The sequence below is a fragment of the Biomphalaria glabrata genome, chromosome 4 (assembly GCF_947242115.1).
Source record: "Biomphalaria glabrata chromosome 4, xgBioGlab47.1, whole genome shotgun sequence".
Classification (NCBI taxonomy): Eukaryota; Metazoa; Mollusca; class Gastropoda; family Planorbidae; genus Biomphalaria; species Biomphalaria glabrata.
In genome coordinates, this window is record NC_074714.1 from 24,045,711 (window position 1) to 24,070,435 (window position 24,725).

Genomic DNA, 24,725 nt, shown 5'->3' on the forward strand with positions numbered 1-24,725 from the left:
TCTTTTATTCATATGTCTTGAATTGATTTGTTTACTATCTTTGTTTAGTGGGTAGCCATTTCAATTTGCGGTTACATAAATTCTCAACAGACTGGCTATATAGTGATTGCCTAAGGTGGCGATAGAGCAGTGACAACTAGATCTATACAATGTGTGCACTCTGCTTACTGAGCGCACGTTCAGCGTAATGGTAGATTTTAAATGTGAACATTTTTAAATAGCCACAAAGACAACAAGAAAACATAGGTCAGTGGTAGGACTTTACAAAAAGAACCAAGTAAAGTAGCTGCAATCATGGACCTCTACAAATATCTTTTTGTTCTTGGTACTGGGATGTATATACAATTGTATACGTTTTACATGACTCATGCACCAACTATTTTGACTAGACAAAAATAAATAGAATTTCAAACAATGGATACTTGGAATGTCACATATTTAAAAGTAATATGCAAAGACAAAATTAAATGCCAAATTTATAGTAAGCAAGTACAATTAATTATGCCACCATGTACTTTTAACATGTTTTTTTTTTTGCTACAGAAATAAAAAAAAATATGTAAATTTGTATACTAAAGCCACCTTATTATAAATATTTAAAATTTAATATAGCTTAAATCATTTACAGAAACAAAAAAAAGAGAATTTGGCAATTTTATGACATAAGTTTAAAATTGCTGTCACAAGTATTGATATGTTACAGAATGATAACAACAGAATGAAAGAATGATTGAATTTGTATGCGTTTTTTTAATATATAATTCTCTTTGTCGCCCGACCATGCGGGACATGTACACACCCCGACTCTCTAACCCTCAAGTAATTCTTCATTAGTTTGAGGGGCGAGAAGCTTCTTTCACCATAATCCACAATTACGGCTTTGTATAATGCCGGGTTTTTTTAAGCGCGAGTAGGATTGGCGTTTTCCATATTGAAGGACACCATAAATGACAATTTTTGTCTATATTTCAGGAGATTTGTATGAGTTTTCAAAAGATTTTAATAATTTCCGGATATTTCCAGGACTTTTTCGTATATTTTGCAATTTCAGGAGATTTCCAGGAGCTCTTGGTAAATTAGGAGGCCGCGGGAAACTGTTAAAAGTTATAAAAATAGAGTAATTTAATAATTTGCACATAGAATTAGCGCGTGGCCTATGAAAGTGCGGGACCCACTGCGGTCTCATAGGTTGCAGTGGCCCTGCTAAATAGGGGCGTATGCTACGCCACAGGTCGATTAGTAGCATTCATTAATTCTTTAAGAATACAAAATGCTTCAATATTTTCAAAAGGGTAAAAACATTGTTAAATAAGCTATTTAACAAAAATAATCCACAAAAATATTATTCAAAGAGAGAATGACGCATATTTACTAAACTCAAAAAGGAGTTTGCAGTTACAAAGATCCACATAAATTGGTTTATCATTTGTTTCAGAATCAATCGATTTGGATAAAAGTGAGCAAAAAATAATTTAAGCACTAACAAGATATATTTTCAGTTTAAACGCATCTTTAAGACTAGTCCAAAAGTAATGTCTTTAAATAATGCAAATAATAATAAAAATAATAACATTCCTAGGAACATTCTCATTGCCCGTAAGAGAGCGGTACTGCATCAAACCTGCTACATCACCAGGAAAGTCCTGGACACATAAAGACACGACAATAAATTGTGTTTCTCTTTAACGAAATTCGACCCTGGCAACGCCAGAGAATGAATACTCGTTCGTTTATAACATAATAATAACAATAATGGAAAAACAACGAAAATATAGGAACCTAGGCTTGGGGATTAAGCGTTTATGGAAGTTATCCATAAATAACAACATACCCCATTGTTATATTAAACGAGCTAATATTGACAACTGATCTTCAAGACAACAACTCAGTCTTACTCTCATTCTTATGTCTCTCTATTCTTCCCTGTCACATGGACATTGATCTAGGTCAACAAAATCACTGACATGTATAAATTGTACTTGAATCGAGGCCCAGGATTGATCTATATTGCAGTACAGACGACAGATAAAAGGACGGCATTAATCAGGACACGTAATGTATGTGTGTATCCAGGCGCAGAATTAAACGTTGTCTTGGTGTCGCAAAGGATTAGCTCTGATGAGAATACCACAGGTCAGAAGAGAAAGGACAAAATGACCACAGTTAGAAGAAATATGCAAGTAATATATTTTTTGAAAATAACTAAAATTTTTAGGGATAGAAGTTGTATATAATACAAGAAGAATAAGGATAAAAATTTCCAATTTCATTTTAAGGCAGAATTTACACTAAAATCACATAACTTATAATACGTAGCGAAATATACAATGGGAGGAAAATTGAGTAAGAGAGAGAGAGAGAGAGAGAGAGAGAATAGATGATAAGAAAAATGAATGGGAAAATGAAGGTCAATAGAAACAAATTTATTCTAAAGGTAGGCCTATTACAAGATAATGTAAGAAAAACAACTGACCACATGAAATATTTCTCTGGGTCATCTCCCTACACACGTTTGCTGTCTGTCGATAACAATTACTCAATGTTAATACGAAAATTCGAATACTGTCCTAAAACTTCAAAACAAAGTTTAAACAAAACAAAATAGACAAAAAATAATTGAGAGAAACAAAACAAAAGTTTAACTAAGGGTGAAAATATATTTCTCTAGTCCAATGTATCAATACTGTAAGATGTAGTGAAAGAATGGTATATATAGAGAGAGAGAAACTGAAGGAGAGAAACACAATGATAAAAGAGATAGAAACAGAAGAGTGAATAACAACAACAGAAAGAAAAAGAGAGATAAAAGAGAAACAAAGAAAAGAAAGAAAGAGAGAGAAAAAGAGAGAAACAGAGAGAAACAGAAACAAAAAGATAAAGAGAGAGTATGAGAGAGAGAAAGGGAGAGAAACAGAGAGAGTGAGAAAGAGAGAGAGAAAAAAAACACATTGAGAAAGAGAGAGAGAAAGAGAAATAGAGAAACGAAAGTAAGTGAGAGAAAAACAGAGAAAGAGAGAGAAAGAGAGAAAGTAAAAGAGAGAAAGAGAGAGAAGACAGTAAAAAAATTAGAGTTTTGTTGATAAAGAAGAAAGCCAATATGACTCAAAAGAAAAAAAAATGCTCAGGGAAAACTAAATAGGTAAAAGAAAAAAAGAAAAGAATGAGAAAGATATAAAGATAAAAGTAAAGAAGAGAAATAGACATTGAGACAGGTATGAAGCTCAAAATTTGTACTTACTGCTTCCATAGAATGGTGCTCACCACATTGTCTCGTACATGTAACGTATGTTTGGGCAGTCCTGATACAATACACACAGGAGCATTAGAGTTAAAATAGTTCTTTTAGGATTATGTAGCATATGGCATAAGAAAAATGAGAAAAAGACATTGACAGATAGAGAGACAGACAGAAAGATAGACAGAAAGATAGATAGATAGATAGATAGATAGATAAATTTAAAAAGCATTTCACTTATTAAAAAAAAAAGCAGCGTTCAGACTAAAATTCATTAAGTAGTGAAGATTGCATAAACAATGAAATCTACACAACACATTAACATTGTCACTTACCTGCAAGCTTCGGCTTGAATTTGTAACTTTTTACTCGGATCATTTTGACCACTGTTTTTGTATATATTTTCCATGTATTCTTCCTTGCAGGTACTTAAGTTTACAGTGCATTCTAGGAAACAAAGCATGAACATTTTTTTTGAATGCTTTTTCATCAAAGCAAGCATCATTGTGTCCGTAACAATGTGAATGTAACAAAAGTCTGGGATGTGGGAATGTTGTCCTTTAGTACCATAATTTTTACAAGGCTCTAAATGGACTTGAGACGAAAATACACTTTCTTAACACAATCGTCATCCCAACAGCAACATATGCATGCGAGACATGGATGTCATCTGCCTAAATTGAGAAAAGACTAAATATGGCTCAACAAAAATGGCTAAGACGGATTTTTGGAGTGAGTTGTTTGCGTGACATGTCCGACAAAATGAAATATGCATACCAAGAGTAGCGATAAAATGGAGTCCTAAACGAGGAAAGACCAAACAGGGGCGTCCTCGTAAACTTTGGCGCCACACTTTCATGGAGGACCTCAGAATAGTGGACAACAGGTGAGAGGAGACTTCAGACATTGCCAGTGACAGATCTTTGTGGAGGCGGCTTGCCGCCCAATGTGCCGAACGACGAGGGAGGAGATTAACGAGACTCACAATGTCTAGAATTATTACGAGGTTTTAAATGTCTCGGTTTTATGAGGCTCCAAATGTCGAAAGGGTTAAGAAGGCTCTAAATGTCTAGAATTTTTTACGAGGCTCTAACGGTCAAGAAGTTTTAGGTGTCTCTAAATGTCTAGAATTTTACGAAGTTCTAATGTTAAGTAGTTTTACGCGGCTCTATAGAAGTTTTACCGTGCTAGCAGTTTTTACTGTAATGACGCTTTAAATAACTACAACAAGTGTTTGTAAATCTCAAATTAAAATACAGGGTCTATTATTCGTTAACTAATAGCGTACAAAAACAAAGGTTACACAGGCAAACATGCTAAACAAAAACAAAGGTTACACAGGCAAACATGCTAAACATAAACAAAGGTTACACAGGCAAACATGCTAAACAAAAACAAAGGTTACACAGGCAAACATGCTAAACAAAAACAAAGGTTACACAGGCAAACATGCTAAACAGAAACAAAGGTTACACAGGCAAACATGCTAAACAAAAACAAAGGTTACACAGGCAAACAGGCTAAACAAAAACAAAGGTTACAAAGGCAAACATGCTGAACAAAAACAAAGGTTACACAGGCAAACATGCAAAACATAAACTAAGGTTACACAGGCAAACATGCTAAACAAAAACAAAGGTTACACAGGCAAACAGGCTAAACATAAACAAAGGTTACATAGGCAAACATGCTAAACATAAACAAAGGTTACATAGGCAAACATGCTAAACAAAAACAAAGGTTACACAGGCAAACATGCTGAACAAAAACAAAGGTTACACAGGCAAACATGCTAAACATAAACAAAGGTTACACAGGCAAACATGCTAAACAAAAACAAAGGTTACACAAGCAAACATGCTAAACAAAAACAAAGGTTACACAGGCAAACATGCTAAACAAAAACAAAGGTTACACAGGCAAACATGCTAAACATAAAGAAAGGTTACACAGGCAAACATGCTAAACATAAACAAAGGTTACACAGGCAAACATGCTGAACAAAAACAAAGGTTACACAGGCAAACATGCTAAACATAAACAAAGGTTACACAGGCAAACAGGCTAAACATAAACAAAGGTTACACAGGCAAACATGCTAAACAAAAACAAAGGTTACACAAGCAAACATGCTAAACAAAAACAAAGGTTACACAGGCAAACATGCTAAACAAAAACAAAGGTTACACAGGCAAACATGCTAAACATAAAGAAAGGTTACACAGGCAAACATGCTAAACATAAACAAAGGTTACACAGGCAAACAGGCTAAACAAAAACAAAGGTTACACAGGCAAACATGCTAAACAAATACAAAGGTTACACAGGCAAACAGGCTAAACAAAAACAAAGGTTACACAGGCAAACATGCTTAACAAAAACAAAGGTTACACAGGCAAACATGCTAAACAAAAACAAAGGTTACACAGGCAAACATGCTAAACAAAAACAAAGGTTACAAAGGCAAACATGCTAAACAAAAATAAAGGTTACACAGGCAAACATGCTAAACATAAACTAAGGTTACACAGGCAAACATGCTAAACATAAACAAAGGTTACACAGGCAAACATGCTAAACAAAAACAAAGGTTACACAGGCAAACAGGCTAAACATAAACAAAGGTTACACAGGCAAACAGGCTAAACAAAAACAAAGGTTACACAGGCAAACATGCTAAACAAAAACAAAGGTTACACAGGCAAACATGCTAAACATAAACAAAGGTTACACAGGCAAACATGCTAAACAAAAACAAAGGTTACAAAGGCAAACATGCTAAACATAAACAAAGGTTACACAGGCAAACAGGCTAAACAAAAACAAAGGTTACACAGGCAAACATGCTGAACAAAAACAAAGGTTACACAGGCAAACATGCTAAACATAAACTAAGGTTACACAGGCAAACATGCTAAACAAAAACAAAGGTTACATAGGCAAACATGCTAAACAAAAACAAAGGTTACACAGGCAAACATGCTAAACATAAACTAAGGTTACACAGGCAAACATGCTAAACAAAAACAAAGGTTACACAGGCAAACAGGCTAAACAAAAAAAAGGTTACACAGGCAAACAGGCTAAACAAAAACAAAGGTTACACAGGCAAACATGCTAAACAAAAACAAAGGTTACACAGGCAAACATGCTAAACATAAACAAAGGTTACACAGGCAAACATGCTAAACAAAAACAAAAGTTACACAGGCAAACATGCTAAACATAAACAAAGGTTACACAGGCAAACATGCTAAACAAAAACAAAGGTTACACAGGCAAACAGGCTAAACAAAAACAAAGGTTACACAGGCAAACATGCTAAACAAAAACAAAGGTTACACAGGCAAACATGCTGAACAAAAACAAAGATTACACAGGCAAACATGCTAAACAAAAACAAAGGTTACACAGGCAAACAGGCTAAACAAAAACAAAGGTTACACAGGCAAACAGGCTAAACAAAAACAAAGGTTACACAGGCAAACATGCTAAACATAAACTAAGGTTACACAGGCAAACAGGCTAAACAAAAACAAAGGTTACACAGGCAAACATGCTGAACAAAAACAAAGGTTACACAGGCAAACATGCTGAACAAAAACAAAGGTTACACAGGCAAACAGGCTAAACAAAAACAAAGGTTACACAGGCAAACATGCTGAACAAAAACAAAGGTTACACAGCCAAACATGCTGAACAAAAACAAAGGTTACATAGGCAAACATGCTAAACAAAAACAAAGGTTACACAGGCAAACATGCTAAACATAAACTAAGGTTACACAGGCAAACATGCTAAACATAAACTAAGGTTACACAGGCAAACATGCTAAACAAAAACAAAGGTTACACAGGCCAACAGGCTAAACAAAAACAAAGGTTACACAGGCAAACATGCTGAACAAAAACAAAGGTTACACAGGCAAACATGCTGAACAAAAACAAAGGTTACACAGGCAAACAGGCTAAACAAAAACAAAGGTTACACAGGCAAACATGCTGAACAAAAACAAAGGTTACATAGGCAAACATGCTAAACAAAAACAAAGGTTACACAGGCAAACATGCTAAACATAAACTAAGGTTACACAGGCCAACATGCTAAACAAAAACAAAGGTTACACAGGCAAACATGCTAAAGAAATGAATTGAGAACGAGCAAAGAAAAGGAGAACATTGAATCGTTTGGTGTGGATTACGAGACATGGAATCGGAATTGAAGACATTGCTACTATTATAATAAATTTCTAAATTTAAATATTACTGTGATAAAAGTCAAATTCTTCAGAATGGCTTATTGAGATTATTGCTCAATTAGCCCTAGTATCTTTATGAAAAAAATAAATAGTATCATCAAAAAGATCATACATTATTTAAATAGTTTATTTCTATAATATCAACAAGATCTCCTAAATGTAATGCATACGACGAGATGTAGCGTTCAATTTCTTGCCTTTTGGCCACTCAAGTTCAATCTCAAGGAACTAGTCCTAAGGTTAGTGTTCTTAGTTATGCTGCCCATATACATGATCAAAGTGCTATATGCTTTTATATATTTTTTATGTTTTATAGGCTCAACGCCAATCACACTTAAATAAAACAATGTGCTTTTATTTAAAAGTTTGAAATTTTATCAGAAGCAGATTCAGCTTTGATTTTAAACATACACAGTTTATGGATATGGATATTTTGAAAAAAATAAATATCTCTTACCGTTGTTAGACTTGTAAATATGTGTGGGTTTTTCTGTTCAAAGAGTAAAAATCTGAATCAGACAATTATTACATATTGGGTTTAAAAAGTCCTTACGTTTTTATGTTTATCAGACCAAGGTTTATAAAAAAGTATTTATTTAAAAGGAAATAGCTATAAAACATTAAATAAAACATATAAAATATAAAACTAGCGCATATTGCTATATCTTAAACAATGGATGAACCTATAACTCTTAGCAAGATTCCCATATTTACTGATATAGCTAAGCATACTGAACCGAATACATATGTCAAGGAAATCAAGAGTGCAAAAAAATAAAAAATACTTACCCTTTTGGGTAAATTTTGGGGTTTCTGTCTTGATGGAAAGGAAAAAAAATTAACATAAAAATAGTTTTGAATCAAAATAAAAACAATTTAAACTATTGTTCCGGTTCATATTTAGAAGATTAAACACTGCTTAACACTGAGACTCTTAAAGAGATATGATAAAAACATTAGATTAAAACTAACAACATAGTGTCTTTTATTTGAGCAAAATTAAATACAATTACAAATAATATGCTTTTATCTATATTCTTTAAATAAATGTCTATAATTATAAATAAATTCATAGTTATGAACATAATTTGACTTCGTCGTCAGTATCTTTATTTCTCGCTTAGCGAGCTTTGGATAGGTGCTAATTACCTAGTTCTATTATATTACTTAAAGATTGATCAGATAAATATGATCGTACCTTGTACAGGGTGTGTTAGTTCAGCGTATGGATCTGTGACATAATAAGGTATTTTCAATTAATACTTTATAATGAAAAATACAATTAATGACATAAATTCATGCATTACATTTGCCTTTCGTTAACTTGCTTGATCCCATAACTTTCGCAACCCAAGAATACCACTTATGCCGCCAAGAGGCTTTCGTGAATAACGGTACGTTAAAAAATATGGCTAACAATTAAAATAAATCTAACATTGCATCCAAAACATGTCAAACACCATCGCTCTACTATAAAACAAGCAAATTGTAAAAAGAAAAAATACATTAAAAAACAACAAAGAAAAAACAGCACAATAACTTCTTTATATCTCATTACTGCCTTACTTATCTCCCTATATCTATATAGTGGAGGCGCTGTGGCTGAGCGGTAATGGGCTTGGCTTCCGAACGGCGTCCGTGGTTCGAACCCTGGGGACGACTGGGATTTTTCTCTAATGGGCACCTGGGGAATACCTACAGATCGCAAGGTCTGATAGAGGAACTTTAATCTATATAGTGGAAAAATAACCTATTAATCACCGTTAACTATTTATCTAATTGGTTATGCATTTGTTTCGTGTGTTGTCATCGACAATAAATATAAATAAATTTGCAAAATTTCAACTTGATCTGAGAATGGGAAGTGGGAGAAAAGACGTGTACAAGATTTGTACCAGACAAACAAAGGGAGCTAATATAAGCTTTGAAAAAAAAAGAGCACATTAAAAAGGATTCGCGACCTCTATAAACTGGACTGCTTCTTGAGCGTATTAACAAAGCTTAATGTCAACTTCTCAAGACTCTTCTGTCTTTCTGGTAAACGTTTGTATACCTAATTTCTCCGACACCCAATCCGGATGTAGCTTAAATTTCGCAGAATTATTTACTTATTGTTGTTGGTCTAGATCTATACAATCTGATACAATTAGACTTCTTATAAGCTTTTTTTAAAAAGTATTTTTATGTTTTTTCTTGTTTTTAAAATATTTGTTCCGATCAAGTGAAAAAGTCGGAAAACAAGGAGCTTGCATTTTAAAGTATTTTAAGAAAGAAGTACTTTATTTTACTTACTTATTAATCAATTAGTAATTACATCAATAAACATACCACATGAATAGTTTCGTTTAAGCAATCCTTTCCTATACTTGTCTAGAGTCTCTGTCTTGGCCTCTGGTGGAATGGAGCAAGTTAGAGCAGAAAGACATTGTTGGAGCTCCACAATGACTCTGTACATAGAGAGAACAAAGAAGTATTAGATCTACGACAATATTAGGATACAAATGTAAAAAAAAAAGTTCTGATGTTGAGTCAGCTAATTGTTGGATAACTTACAGATAGATTCTATACTTAGGGCAGATGATATATAGCCGACGGTTAACAAGGGTGTCATGTGGCAAGCACAACGACCAAGCGCCTTTAATCTCCCCAACTAATGTCAGGTAAGCAATAGAGTCGGTTGTACTCAAGGGCGTCCTTAGATCTCGAAATTCACTGTCTTCAGCGAGATCTGAGTCCTAGATCACTCGGTTTGGAAGCCAAGCACTTTACAACTTATATATTCGACTTCAAGTATTGTAGAAGTATTTACAACACAATTAGAGTTTTAAATACTAATCATATTTTTTTTTTGTTCTCTTTGATAAATTGGAGATTTCAAATAGCGTCCGATATCATGCGATTATTTGCACAGAGGTTTCAAATTTTCCATATAGTGTGTCTTTTAATCACTATTCTGGGGCAGTATGTAGATCGTTCTTTTACAAAGTATATCTCAGGGCTTAATAAGAGTTTATCGAAAAGAATGATTTCTTTAGCTGTTCCAGTAGAGAAAAAAAAAAGCCAACGGAATATTTTAACTTTAGTGTTTCTCCATATTTGCTCTCTTTTGTAGCACGCGCATAGTGCCGTATTTAGACTTGAGAAGGCCTCAAGCTATTTGAGATATGGGGCCCTTTCAGACTTTTAGCAAATCCAAATATTATATGTTAGTGCTAACTATTTCTTTGAGCCCCCAAACTATAGCTTGTGTTGCCAATCGGTTAGTTCGGCACTTCACACACACGTACAATCATATTTTTCAGTCCTAAACATAACTTCTAACCAGGTTTGGCACAATGGATAATGACCAGTATTAAAAAAGTTTATACTTCCATTGCAAAACTACGACCACCAAAAATTGAATACAATGCAAAAATCTGATTTTGGTTTGAAATCTCGGTGAATATTTTGCTGTCATGAACACCGAAGACGGTTTCTACTTCAGTGTATCATCATATGCCCAGCCTGTGATCGCAGCTGTGTATCAAGGATTGGCCTCTTTAGTCACACAAGAAGTTGCAAAGGGAAAAGATCGTCTCACGAGACGTAAAATGCCACACAGAGGTATCATGAACTAATGGAAACATGTTTTGTGTCAACTATTTTCAATAATAATTATATTACCTGCAAATGTCATTCGCTTTGCTTGTTTGTGAATTCAGAGGACCAAGAATATTCTTTTTGTAAGTATCTTCACATGTTTTGAAGTCTTCAGTACAGTCTATGCTCAATAGAAGAAATATTAATCAATTTTGTCTACAGTCCATGCTCAATAGAAGACAAAATATAAATCATTTTTTCAGTACATTCTATGCTCAACAGAAGATAAATATTAATTATTCAATTGAACCTTTAAATTAGAAGAATAATTAGACATGTACGTTGTAAAGTTAAACACTTAATGAATTTGTGCAACATTGATGAAAGACCGCTTTTAAAAGCCATGTCTTTGAAAGTAATGTACCAGTACTTTATAATGATGGTCCAACCGCCTAACGCCCTAATCTTCGATATCTCATGGTCATCTTATTCTCAAGAAAACAATGTCAGGAAACGTTAACTTTCACCGTAAATATTGTGCAGAAAGTTGAATTAAATATATTTTTAGTTTTAAGAATTTTTAGTTTTATAGCACTCACACGACCAACAACAATAAGTCCAACTTTTAATCTGTCTACCAAATACATGTTGGTCTATCATAACAGTTTTATTCTTCATATAGGCGTTGGGAACATTTACTGTTCTGACCCCTCCGACAGCTGCTGCTTTTCATTGAATCACATCAGCAAGGTGGAGTCAGGTGGCCGTACGCATGGGCTATGCATGATTCCTCTTCCAAGGCTCAGGAAGGCGCTCTTAAACAAATCCATTGCCTTTATAGACATTAGTATAGTTTACCCTAAGCATCTTTTGTAAAATTGTGTTTATATGAATAGCGCATTACAACACTAATGTCAAAAGACATATTTTCCTTACTGAACGCGTGTTGAAAAAACAGTTACCTTGTATTTCAGTTGCTGCATGGTGTGCCAATAGCAGTAAACACACTGGAGAAGGAAATACACATTTGTTACTCTATTATTTGCATCCAACGTTAAAGACGTCATAGTTACAAGACCATAGGCTTGTAAATCATAGACACATTAAGTGCTAGGATCACTGACGTCAGACACAAAACTAGGAGCATGCTATTATTTATTAGACAACTTGTCGACCCACGCTGTAGCATATGCCGCTATTTATCGTCATGTAGGCAGCCTATTGTTGAGCAGAATGTAGGACTGTGCTTCCGTGAGTAAGAACAACGTACAGGGCTTCGCCATAGTTATCCCAATGTTCTCAAACAAAGCTTACAGCCATTTTGCGAAGTTCAAGCGTAACATTTTCCCAGAAATATGTGACTGATAGAAATAAACAGTTACCTGATGCAGGAATTTTAACTACATTAAAAGACCTGTTGACTCCACGAAATATATGTGAAGCGGTTACCATGGTTAGGAAACGAAGGGGCAAAATCAAAACAAAGCTACAAAAAAAAAAACAAAACATGCAACTATTTTAATGACACCATATAATGACGTGTGTAAAAAAACACACACTCATAAATGTAGTCAAATATAGAATGTATAAAAAGAAAGATTACTTGTTCTTCCCCCCCCCCAGCCTTTTTTTTCTGAGCTGTGCTCTCTGTCGCCGCGAAAGTTACGTGGGGTAACTCTAGTCCGATATTCAGAAATAAAAGAGTTATCTTTCCATGACTTTATCGTGGTGTAACGCATGATTGGGCCATGAAGAGAATTATTGACAGAGCTATAACATAGAAGCACTGTAGGCACAAGAGAATATTTAAATTTAGCCTACACACACAAACAGTTACCTGATGCAGGAATTTCGACTACATTAAAAGACATGTTGAAAATAAATTGGGGGGGGGGGAGGGGGGTAGAAATTTGAAAATCTACCTAGCCCCCACTTGAGGAGGCCCCCAAATTAGTGTCAAAAATTTGTTTTTACATTAATTATTAGGCCATTATCTTATGTCGAATGTCAAAATGCAAGGGCCCCTAAAGATGTCAAGCCCCTGGGACCCCAAATCCCTAGATAGGCCACTGATAAAATGTAATATAAATATATATATATAGAGAGAGAGAGAGAAAAAGAGAGTGATAGAGAGAGTATAACTTAAGTAGTAGTAGGTGTCCTTTCAGATCTTGCGTTCCCTATAGGAATAGGTGTTAAGGTCATCTGTTTCTTTGACCAACGGTTAACGAGCAGGATGTCATGTGGCCAGCACAACGACCAACATTTACTTTCTCCAACTAAAGTCATGAAAATGAAAAAAATCACAATCCTACAGAGATTCGAATCCTGGACCCATTGTTCCTATCTTCATAATTATCATGAACTATATTTAAGTTTTCTTATCTTATCTTATATAATACAGACGTCCGCGTTTATCCCCCGCTATTCTTTAGGTCAATGTAGGATGTTTGGGTTATGACAGGGTAAACTTCATTGCTGAATTAGCCTTTAAAACACTTTAGAAACAAACAAAATATCAAAGCCACGCAATGATAAGGATTAAAACTAAATTGTAAGGAACACCTGAATATCTACGAGAGAATAACTATATAACGTGACCCGGGGACCCCTTGATATAGTCAAAACATGCCCCTAAAAAAAAAAGCTACATAAATGTATATTATGTAAGTAAAAAAAAATAAATTTGTTGGAGAGTTTATTGACTTGATTTGTGATTAACTGAATTGACTTTTTAGTTGACTAGTTTGTTAGTTATTCTGATAAATATACTTTCTGACTTAAAGAAGAGAGATGTAACATATTGGTATAATATGTACATTTGCACACTAGCGCGTCAGGGCAACATCGCTTGTGTTTACGTAATAATTGGAGTTCCTAATATGTATTCCCCATTGACTTATATATACTATTATATCTAAACTGGACATGAAGATTTTTTAGCACTGCAAAAAATGTCGTGAAAATGTTTTTAAAAGTTGGATTAAGGCGTTGTTTTGTAAAGTAATTAAAAGAAGTAAAGTAAGCTCCCACAACCTTGTTAAATCCAGGCGCTGTTCCTCAAGGGGCCGTTACATAAATGGCGTGTGCCGCACGGTTAGCCTGGTATAGAAAAAAGGAAAATGGCGGGGGTCTTAGTGTACGCGGCCTGTTGCCGCGAGTCTGACCCACCCGTCAGACAGAACAATGTACACTGTTCTCTTTCAGGCCAGTGAGAGGGAACTCTTATTCACTTTTGCTGGCTTAGAGTTCCAAGAGCTGAAGGCTCAACTCTACCTGACAGTTTCAAGAAGAAGAAGAAGAAACATTATCTCAATGGAAACAAACAGGAAATGGCTACGTTTAATATATTTGCGTGAATATCAGAGAAATGATTTTGCATTATTTCTAAACTTTGAAAACTAAAGATCATTACTTTTCTAAGACAGAAAAGATTGATTGAGGCGACTCCCCTTAGAGCCTGAAAAAAGAGTTTACGTACATAAAAATCTATATATATAAAGGTCTGTGAATCGATCAATCGCGGATAAGAATTTATTTCCGGTTTCCAGTCTAGATATAATATATAAGTCTATGGTCTTCCCTCTTAAACACTAGTTTGTTATTTGTGTAATACAAATATTCTACATTGGTTTAAAATAAAATAAAAAAAATAATGACTTGGGTATAAGGTTCATTTAATGAGTATTTATGCACGTCACAGAGAGCAAACATTTCGAGTCAAAGAGTCACGTGGTACAGAACAAGAAGGCGGGAACTTCTTTATAATTCCCCGTCATGCAGACGTTAGGGTATCCTTGATTCCACATTGGTTTCAGTTCCTGGTTGGTAGAGATCTTAAGTATGTACTCGCGCTCAAGGGTTCAACACCCCGTCGTGTATATTCAAGTGAAGACTTTCTTCAAGTCCCCAATTTACGTCATTTTAGACTAGTACCTAATAGACACATTCAACAATAATGATGGACGAAATGACAAGTATTCAAGTTATACCATCGGATAAACGTTTCTTTCAAATTTTAATTGTATACAATTTCACTTTTTTTTGCAATTCTCTTTCGGCCCTCTCGCGGACCACTTGGGAATACCTCAGTTTGAGAAACTCTGATCTAGGTGAAACAGACATCATGGGTAATATATATATAACTTATATGAAACCATGTTTGTCTCACGCGAGCCGTGAATAGATAATTCTAATAATGAATTGTAATTCTATTATAAACAAGTCAAGATCTAGTACATTAAAGTATTTAGAAATAAAAACATACTTAAAGTAATAATGAAATCTGTTATTATGTCTGAAGACATATTGGTTGAAAAATGCTTGTCATCTATACAAATTTTTCGGAAAATCCAAATCTTTCTCAACCATCCGCCTATGTATTGATTGAGATGCTAATATAAAAAAAAGGGGATACCCGGTCCTTATTTTTAAATACTTTTGTAATTAGCAGCATCCCCCAAGAGTAGAAGTTTTTTTTTTTTTTTTTACAAAACTAAATCGATAAACATATATTAATCATGTTTTACATTATGTAAACCTTGGCAAAGGAAAAAAAAATAAATTATTGTAATAAAATATTATTATTTATTGATGTTTTCAAAAATATGAGCGCCATCTAGCGATACATTGCTCACGAGTAAGCTCGCGCAGCGCGAGCGAGCGCGCACGAGAGAGATAGCATGTAACGTACAAAGAAAGTCTCTACCTATTTATAGCCCTAAATCTTGCGTGTAATTGGGTTTCCTCATTGTTCTTAATAATAATACACTGCACAATAAAAGTTGGATACAATTATAATTAGCGAATTTCGGTTTACACATTTTTTGTCAGCTAAAATAAATTAATACACACGAAATTTTCATCCTTTAAAACTAATTATTACAATGAATTGACATTGAAACAGAATTATTGCTAGCTGTCTAGTAGACGTTTCAAACACACGCATACTAATGGTATTAATAGAGTCATTTGTATTTGTAGATTTGTTCTCATGGTGTTATCAGTGTACCATGTCTAGATTATTTGGTTAGGTTTTTAATTACAATTAGATGCTGTAGTCAAGTTAGGATTCACTTAATGGTTAGAGTTAGGGTTAATGTAATGGTTACCATTAGAGTTAATGTAATGGTTAGCAGTAGGGTTAATCTAATGGTTAGCAGTAGGGTTAATGTAATTTTGTGTAAGAAATACATTCAACAAGCGTAAAGAAGAAAAGTCACCGCCCAGGATTTATTTCTTATCTGCACATTAATGTCAAAAGTTCTCCCTCCCTCGCCCCCCCCCCTTTTTTTTTTCCAAAGTCTTAGACTTACTTTGACCTTGGCCTTCTCTCGCCGTTCGCGCATAGGGCGACAAGTTCTTTACAGAAATCGGTCATGAACGGCTACCATAGTGTCATCTCAGCAGGTGTCCAGGGATTTTAGGTTTTCCAAGAAGGTGCGACGCCCTGTTCTAAAAGGTCGGCCATGATTTCACTTTGTTCTTTTCGGCCTCCACATTATGACTGACATTGGTACATGTGTCTCACCTTGTTTAAAGGAAATGTTTAAACTTCACTCAGGGGATGAATGCCCGTGCAAGAGTTTCTCTGTTGATAACACCATCTCAATAGATTGTTCCTAGGTTCCTTCGCAACCAGCTCTGTTCAAACGTTTAGTCTTTTTTTTGTTTTTTTGTCGACCTTTATGACTGACTTGTTTTGTTGTCGACCTTTATGACTGACTTGTTTTGTTGTCGACCTTTATGACTGACTTGTTTTGTTGTCGACCTTTATGACTGACTTGTTTTGTTGTCGACCTTTATGACTGACTTGTTTTGTTGTCGACCTTTATGACTGACTTGTTTTGTTGTCGACCTTTATGACTGACTTGTTTTGTTGTCGACCTTTATGACTGACTTGTTTTGTTGTCGACCTTTATGACTGACTTGTTTTGTTGTCGACCTTTATGACTGACTTGTTTTGTTGTCGACCTTTATGACTGACTTGTTTTGATAAGATAGAAAGTAGTTGTTGTTTTTCACGACAACTCCTGCTTTCCCTACCCGGCATGCACCATTGTGATATGCATGCCCATCGCTTGTGATAATAGCACTACCTAAAGTGGGTTCTCGTCTCTTTTGGCTCAATCGCTCTTATCTAAGGGGAACCATTCTACATATATAACTAAATCACTCCAAATGTAGACGTTATTTTCCCTTTTATGATATCAAACAGAATAATTAATTACTAAATATTAATTGATTCATTTTTTTAATTGATTGATGTTTTGTTAAGTAAAATAAATAATTGTTTAAAGATTAAAATTGATCCTAGAATAGCTGTGGGAGAAATAAACTGTACGATTCTTTAAAGGGACAAAACCTTCAATATTTAACCATATCATTGAACACTGAAGGAATAGTTTCCTTGTTTGTATCAAACAAAATTAGTAATGACCAGTAATTAATTGAATATTTTTTAAATCATGTACTGTCTAAGTACAAGTGCAAAGTTCAATTTGCTCCGAGAATGGGGGTGATAGAAATAACATGTTCAAACTATTTTACCAGGCAGACTGAAGAAAGACAGACAGACAGACTCGTTCATCGTTCCATATGCTAGGACAAATTTGTACAAATGCTCCTTCTTCTCTAGTGCTATAAGAGCATGGAATGGGTTGCCTGAGCCATCCGGGAAAACCAGTGACTTAGCAGAATTTAGGTCATAGGTTAATATGCATGACTAAATATAAGATAAGAAGATAAGAGTGAGTTGAATTAAGCTATGTAAAAATACAACTACAATTATTTAGATAGCCTACCTTTAGCAAGTATTTCCAGATGTCTCATTATTTTACAAGTAAGCTAAAGGTACAAATTAAAAGAGAGCATAATTATTGTTGCAAACAGGATATGACTGGACAACTATCAGAAGATAAGGCCATTTTTTTAAAATTGTTATTGTTAGTTGACCTCGTACTTACCTCGAGCTCTCTTTTTTTTAAATACATATTTGATTAGATAAAAATTAAATAAATTAGATTCGCCAATAGGTTTTAAACCTATAATTTGCCTATTTCCCAATTATTTTTAAAGATTTGCTAAATTGAATGTACATTTTTAAATGATAAGGGAAAAGGGAAATTATTTTCAACTATCGACTGTCTCTGAAAACTAAAGTTTAGTGATAACAAATTTATACACAACTTTTTAACTAAAAAAAAACATGTGTAAATGTTGAAAAGAAAACAAAAACCTATTTCGACTTGAGTCCGGAAAACGAAAAAAAAATATAGCTATTATATAGCGCTACTTTCATGGCTTTTAGCATGCTCTGAGCGCTATGGTCCAATCTCATTTGTGGACCAGTTGGGGTGGGGGGAGGGGGTATCTGGGAGAAGGTTTTTCCATGCTGCCTTTAGGTACTCAGTAAACACAATGACTTTAAAAAAATATGTTTAATGCTTCATTTCGTTTCTTAGAATTCTTACTTAAAACTAAACAACTAAAGTTATTTACTAATGCAAATACATACATCTGTCTAAAGTAGTCATAAAAATCTCATAAAATATGATATTAATCATTAACAAGCTCATATTACATTTACAATAATCTTTTGTATTTTTTTCTCTAAGAGTATGATAAATAAACCTTTTCCCTAAGTAATATATCAGCCTAACACTTTAATTTAGACATGTTATAAACGTGTTGTACACTATACCATATGGAAGGAATTTCTTATAACAAGGAACATTTTTTTATTCATAAGATTAGCGACTAGCACCTTTGGATAATCCCGAACGTAGTAAAACACTGCCAGAAATTGAGAAAGTTCACACCATATTAGTTTAAAAAGTAGAAACAGGTTTAGCTGGAAGCATATATCTAAAAACATGGAATGAGAACATTTATATTAGTAATAGACTGACTTAAAATTTATTTTTAGGGAAAAAAAACCTACAGACAGAAACAACAAGAAAATCCAAACGAAATTAGTTGCAATATGAAATTTTGTTTTTTAGAACCAAGAAAAACGAAAGTGAAATTCTGATAGTCTGCTATAAGTTCTGTCGGCATTTAATTTAATATGTTTCATACAATATTGCATTGACGTGGTATTACTATTTAATTTGTAATCTTGTTTTAAAAACGGTGTAAGATAACGAAAAGGAAACCAACAATGAGCTTAGTCAATTTAACAAATACACCCTCGTCTTTGACAGATAATCGTGAGCTGCAATTGTTATCTGGCAATTATATTTCCTTGCTGTGGTATTACTATTAAAATTTTTAATCTTGTTTTAAAAACGGTGTAAGATTATGAGAAAAACAACAACAATTTGCATATTTAATTAAAAACCAAAAAAAAAAAAAAAACACGGGTTCACTTAACCCTTTCTCTCCGTAATTATTAACCACATTCTGGTGGAATCAACGCTGGTATCGTCAGTTAGGAGAGAAAGACATAAAACCCAAAGTTGTGGTTGCATAGAGATTTATTTATAACAAAATCGAAATAGGATTTTTATAACTCTTCCGTTTTTGGAAACAGACAGACGGCCCTTAGATAGACAGACGGCCCTCAGATAGACCGACGCCCTCAGATAGACAGAGAATCATGGGGACTGGTTAAGAAAAAAAAACAACTTTTTCTAAAATCCCCAATAATTCTAATCCAATGTTCCCTTAGTGAGCACAGCAATCGGTTAAATGTCTGAACTTTCTCTGTCCCCCCTGACACATTGGCTTTCTCACACTAGTGAGCTACAATCAGTGGCGTCTCCAAGTTGAGGTGCAAGGTGACGATAACACGCATGAGGTCATTCAAAAAAAGAAAACAAATTCTTTAAGGAAAAAAAAAAGGTTTTATTGAAATTTTTCATTTGGGACGAATCGCTAACCCCAACCTCTGGCTCTAAAACACAATCACAATCCTCCAGTCCAAGTCTCACAAACATACAATCAGTGTGGAAGCCAGGCTCAGTATAAAAACTAGGACATTCCCGTGAAAGGTAGCCGACTTCCCCCCTCCCACAAACACAAACTCACACACACACTGCATTACCCACACACCTTCATCTTACCTTCCCAAGGCTCCGCTTGTCTTTCATTCTCTCCCTCTCTCTTTCTATCTCGGCCCAAACTGTAGCCAAGGTCACATTGTATCTTCATGCGATAAACTAAAGAAAAAAAAAACCCTTTCAGTAAAATACTTCCCTAGGCAGTGTCCCCCCACCCCCCACCCACCCCGTCTTGTGTCCTCCTTGTTGTTGACGTGGTGTTACGTAGGTCACCAATTATTTTGTTCGTAGTTCCCAGACTTTGGGGAGCTTGTTATATGTACGTCAATAAGAACTGGATTAGTTCTAGGGGATACCAAAATACAGTGGATCTATTAGGTCTATAGACTGTGTATGTAACTTCTTACATTTGCTTATTCCGTTACTAAGCCATATTTCAATTATTTCTCATCAATTCTACTTATAAGATCTTAGTCTATATCTATCTATGTATCTATGTATGTATGTATGTATGTATGTATGTATGTATGTATGTATGTATGTATGTATGTATGTATGTATCTATCTATCTATCTATCTATCTATCTACCTATCTATCTGTCTATCTGTCTGTCTGTCTGTGTGTCTGTCTATCTACCGACCTATTTACCTACCCACCCATCCATATATTGAGACACTTCTATCTTAAACTACATTACTACGCTCGTAAGATACTTCTGCTTTCATTTACTATTTGTCAGTGACCAAAGTCCTCAATTCACTGGCCACTTTAGATAGGTCACGTGTTGAGTTGTAAATGCAGTGGATGTAGCCTGGGACGATATATACTTATAGAAATTGTACTGTGAAAAAAAAAAGAAAAGAACAACTAAGTGTTAGACAATGTAATGTAGAGTATCATTGGTACAATACATGAGATTATCTCAATCAATGACTTAGTGAGAAACTTTACAAAGCTTTCGGAAACAATCGAGCTTATGGTAAGTCTGGATACAAACAAACCTTTATTATGATAATTAGCCTGCTTGAAACATAATGTAACATAGTCAAGCTTTGCAATGTTCAGCGAAATATGTTCGTCAAGAGATCAAAAAATAAAGAAACAGTAAACATAAAGTAATTAATTTTTTTTGTATAACGGACCTGTAGAAATACATTTGTTTTTCATTGTACAGTTTATATGTAATTGTATTTTTTTTTGTTACATCGTATGCTTGGACGGAGAGGTTTAAGGGTAACTTTGATGTTGAAACCTGTCAGAACAAAGTGTGTATATACTTTGGAACTAAATGTTTATTATAACTTACCTATGAACTTCGGTATCCTTTCAAATGTGTAGGATGATATTTAAAAAAAAAGGGGCAGAATTAGTATATTTATGAAATACGTTATACCAGTGATGCCCACCCTAATTCAACCTACGGACCAATTAAATTTCCCACACTCGTGTCGCGGGCCACATGACCAAAAAAGGTAAAAAAGAAAAGCGACATGAAATGGATCTGAAACTATTTTACTAAAAACCCGCGGGCCTAGTATTAACATTGATGAATTGTGGTATTTGAAATTTATCTTAAATCTACTTTTTCTACGTGCCGGAAAATAAATGGCTTTAGTTCTCTACTTTAATTGTTAGCCACATGGTAGCTAGCCTTAACACTAATTCATTTTCTTCTCTCTTTTTTTTTTTGTAAACATTCCAATCGATTCTCCAATCTCTATGCGTAGTTTAACAATCGTTTATTCGCGGCTTAAACCAAAGATGCTGTCATATTTTCTTATGCTGATTCTATATGTTTTTATTGAAACAGCTACACTTTCTCTATAAAACAAATGTGTTGGTTTATTATCATGTTCCACAAAAAGATTCGTTCAATTCTTCTGGTAGACTCATAATTCCCTTTACATAAAGACAACTTTTAAAGCTCGTGGTAACAATCCATCAGAGAAAAGTATAAAAAATATATTTTTCAAACTTTTATTTTTTAGAAGGGGTGGGGAGATTTTCTACACTTTGAACCAACGTTTTGGCGGGCCGGATGGAAGTTCGTCACGGACCCCATCACTGCTTTATACAAATATTTTTTTTGTTTGAATCATGTGTTCTTCTGGTTTATCATCCCTAGTTATACTCTTATTTCCTGTTTCAATATCGATACCAAAATAAAAAAACTAAAATGATTTTAAAACTTGTTTAAAAAAAAATATAGATGTAGATATTTCATACATTGTAATGCATTTCTCTAGCAAGTCTAAGCCCTAGGGCCGGGGACACGACAATTCGTTCACTGACATCTCGTTCACCGACAAATCGTTCACGACTTTTCGTTCACGCGACTATTCGTTCACCAGACATTTCGTTCACCAGACTATTCGTTCACGCGACTATTCGCTCACGGACTATTCGCTCACAGACAACTTGTTCACCGACAACTTGTTCACCGACAGTTGGTTCACGACAAATCGTTCACGCGACAAATCGTTCACGCGACTATTCGTTCACGGCACGGACAAATTGTTAACAGACAAATCGTTCACTGGATAGTAACATATTGTTTATATTATATATTCTCGTCGCGTGTTTAATTTATTTACATTAAAACTTTTGTAGCTATTATTTCCAAATGCAAAAAATTTCTAGAGATCAGGTCAAATCCGAGTTTATTTAATTTCGTTGTTGTGGTTGTTAATATTTTGTTGATGAGGACAGAATGTGGTAAAAATTATACTTAAAATAAAAAAAATATAAAAAAAAGAGATCTTACAAGCAAGCTGAAAAATGTAAACGGGCCCTCACTTGACTATAGGTAACATTTTTACTTTCACCTTTAATATACCTTTACACCCCCTTCTTTTTTTCATCTACCGGGAATCTACCCATTCATCTGGATACTCTAGTTAACACCTAGTTAAGTGCTAGACAGACTGGCTCCTCTGGAAATAAAACTTTATTGGACATTGCCTATACACATGTTCAATCTGTTAACATTGAAAATATCTACTAGACACTAGTATAGTACTTTCCATCAAGTTTAAAAGAAGTTTTATTTTATTTTTATTTTAGTTAACTTGTTTCTATATGTGACCACCCATTGGTAGACTAATTTGATTGCTTGGACTTCAATAACAAATTTATTGAAACAATTTTATTTTGTTGTATTGCGATAAATTTATAATTTTTTGATAGGGAACCAAAATATTTCCTAGTGCTGTATATGTAATTAGTTTTTTTTTCTTAGATGTCTTAATTGATAAGTATTAACCTTAGATCTGTATCTAGTATGTGACGTTCAGAGTTGAACAGTGAAACCATATATTGTACCAAATCTAGTACCATTGTTAAAAATCTAAATTATCTCTCGTAAAAACACTGAAAGGATTGTGGAAAAAATACTAGTGTGTCTGAGCTAGCCAGGAAAACCAGTGACTTGGCAGAATGCATGACGCGTAGGACGTAATCATCTTCTTTTTTGAAGAAACGTCTGTATTATATAAGATAAGATTTGTTTTTGTTAATAAGATATCAATAAAATGGGTATGTTAATTAAACATCTGGACCGCTATTAAGAAGATAAGCAAATATGGGTAGGTCGAACAAGACCACATAATGGACATGAGTGTAAAAGAAGGCCTACATGTTGAAAGTAAAAATGTTACCTATAGTAAAGTGAGGGCCCATTTAAATGTTTCAGCTTGCTTGTAAGATCTCTTTTTTCTTTTAAGTATAATTTTTATTACATACTGTCCTCGTTAACAAAATATAAACAACAAACAAACAAAAATTTACAAAGAATTTCGGATCAGGCCCGATCTCTAGCAATTTTTTTGTTTTTGGAAATATTCAGTGAACGATTTGTCTGTGAACAATTTGTCTGTGAACGAATTGTTCGTGAACGATTAGTCGCGTGAACGATTTGTCGTGAACCAACTGTCGGTGAACAAGTTGTCGGTGAACGAGTTGTCTGTGAGCGAATAGTCCGTGAGCGATATGTCGCGTGAACGAATTGTCTGGTGAACGAAATGTCTGGTGAACGAATAGTCGCGTGAACGAAAAGTCGTGAACGATTTGTCGGTGAACAAAATGTCAGTGAACGAATTGTCGTGGAACCGTGCTTAGCTACCTAAGGTTTACCTCCCGATTTTTTTTTTTTTGGGGGGAAGGTATGACCGCAAATTAGAATAGGTTTGAATACTGAATTTCTCTTCTCCTAGCCAAGGGTAGTGAGTCCATTCTAGATGTAACTTAAACTGATTTAGGCGCCATTTGCTCGTCATAGTTCCACACGTTAAAGCCAGGAGTTTGAATAGTTGAGACGCAAACCATTGGAAATATTTTATAGGTAGTGGAGTGTTTATATCCATTACCATTTCCGTCCATAAAACCCTTACGGGACCGCAAAAACAACCGTAAAGCACTACAATTACAAACTTATGGGACCAAATTAACAAACTTACGGTACCACATTGACAAACTGACGGGACCACAATAACAACCGTATGGGACCACAATAACAACCGTATGGGACCACAATAACAACCTTACCGGACCGCAAAACAAACTTACGTCACCACATTAACAACTAAGCTTAGTACGTCTTTAAATGTGTTAGTACCAAAGTCATTACTGTTATTATAGTCTTGGTTGTTTTTC

The 24,725-nt window shown here is 34.5% G+C and overlaps 2 protein-coding genes across 5 annotated transcripts in view; one reads left to right on the forward strand and one right to left on the reverse strand.

Moving 5' to 3' along the window:
- Positions 1–24,725, forward strand: part of LOC106053972 (uncharacterized) — an 80,931-nt gene that overhangs the window by 4,194 nt on the left and 52,012 nt on the right. The window contains exon 1 of one of the 2 annotated variants that reach the window (XM_056026577.1): positions 20,370–20,465. The exons of the other annotated variant lie outside the window; for it this stretch is intronic. The gene's annotated coding sequence lies outside the window, so the exon portion shown is untranslated. Of the gene's footprint in view, positions 1–20,369; positions 20,466–24,725 lie in introns of those variants that run through there. 2 annotated transcript variants of the gene reach the window in all.
- Positions 1,387–17,973, reverse strand: LOC106057803 (uncharacterized). Of its 3 annotated transcripts, none has more exons than XM_056026584.1 (11): positions 17,876–17,973; positions 12,035–12,079; positions 11,157–11,253; positions 9,822–9,940; positions 8,692–8,724; positions 8,283–8,306; positions 7,951–7,983; positions 3,571–3,682; positions 3,239–3,299; positions 2,474–2,519; positions 1,387–2,115 (listed from the first exon to the last, which is right to left on the reverse strand). In XM_056026584.1, exons 1-11 carry the CDS (start codon positions 17,901–17,903, stop codon positions 2,003–2,005), a joined length of 711 nt encoding a protein of 236 aa, XP_055882559.1. In that variant the 5' UTR covers positions 17,904–17,973; the 3' UTR covers positions 1,387–2,002. The 3 variants fall into 3 exon arrangements, with proteins under 3 accessions (XP_055882559.1, XP_055882558.1, XP_055882560.1); XM_056026583.1 differs by lacking the exon at positions 17,876–17,973 and adding an exon at positions 15,340–15,483; XM_056026585.1 differs by lacking the exons at positions 2,474–2,519; positions 17,876–17,973 and adding an exon at positions 15,340–15,493.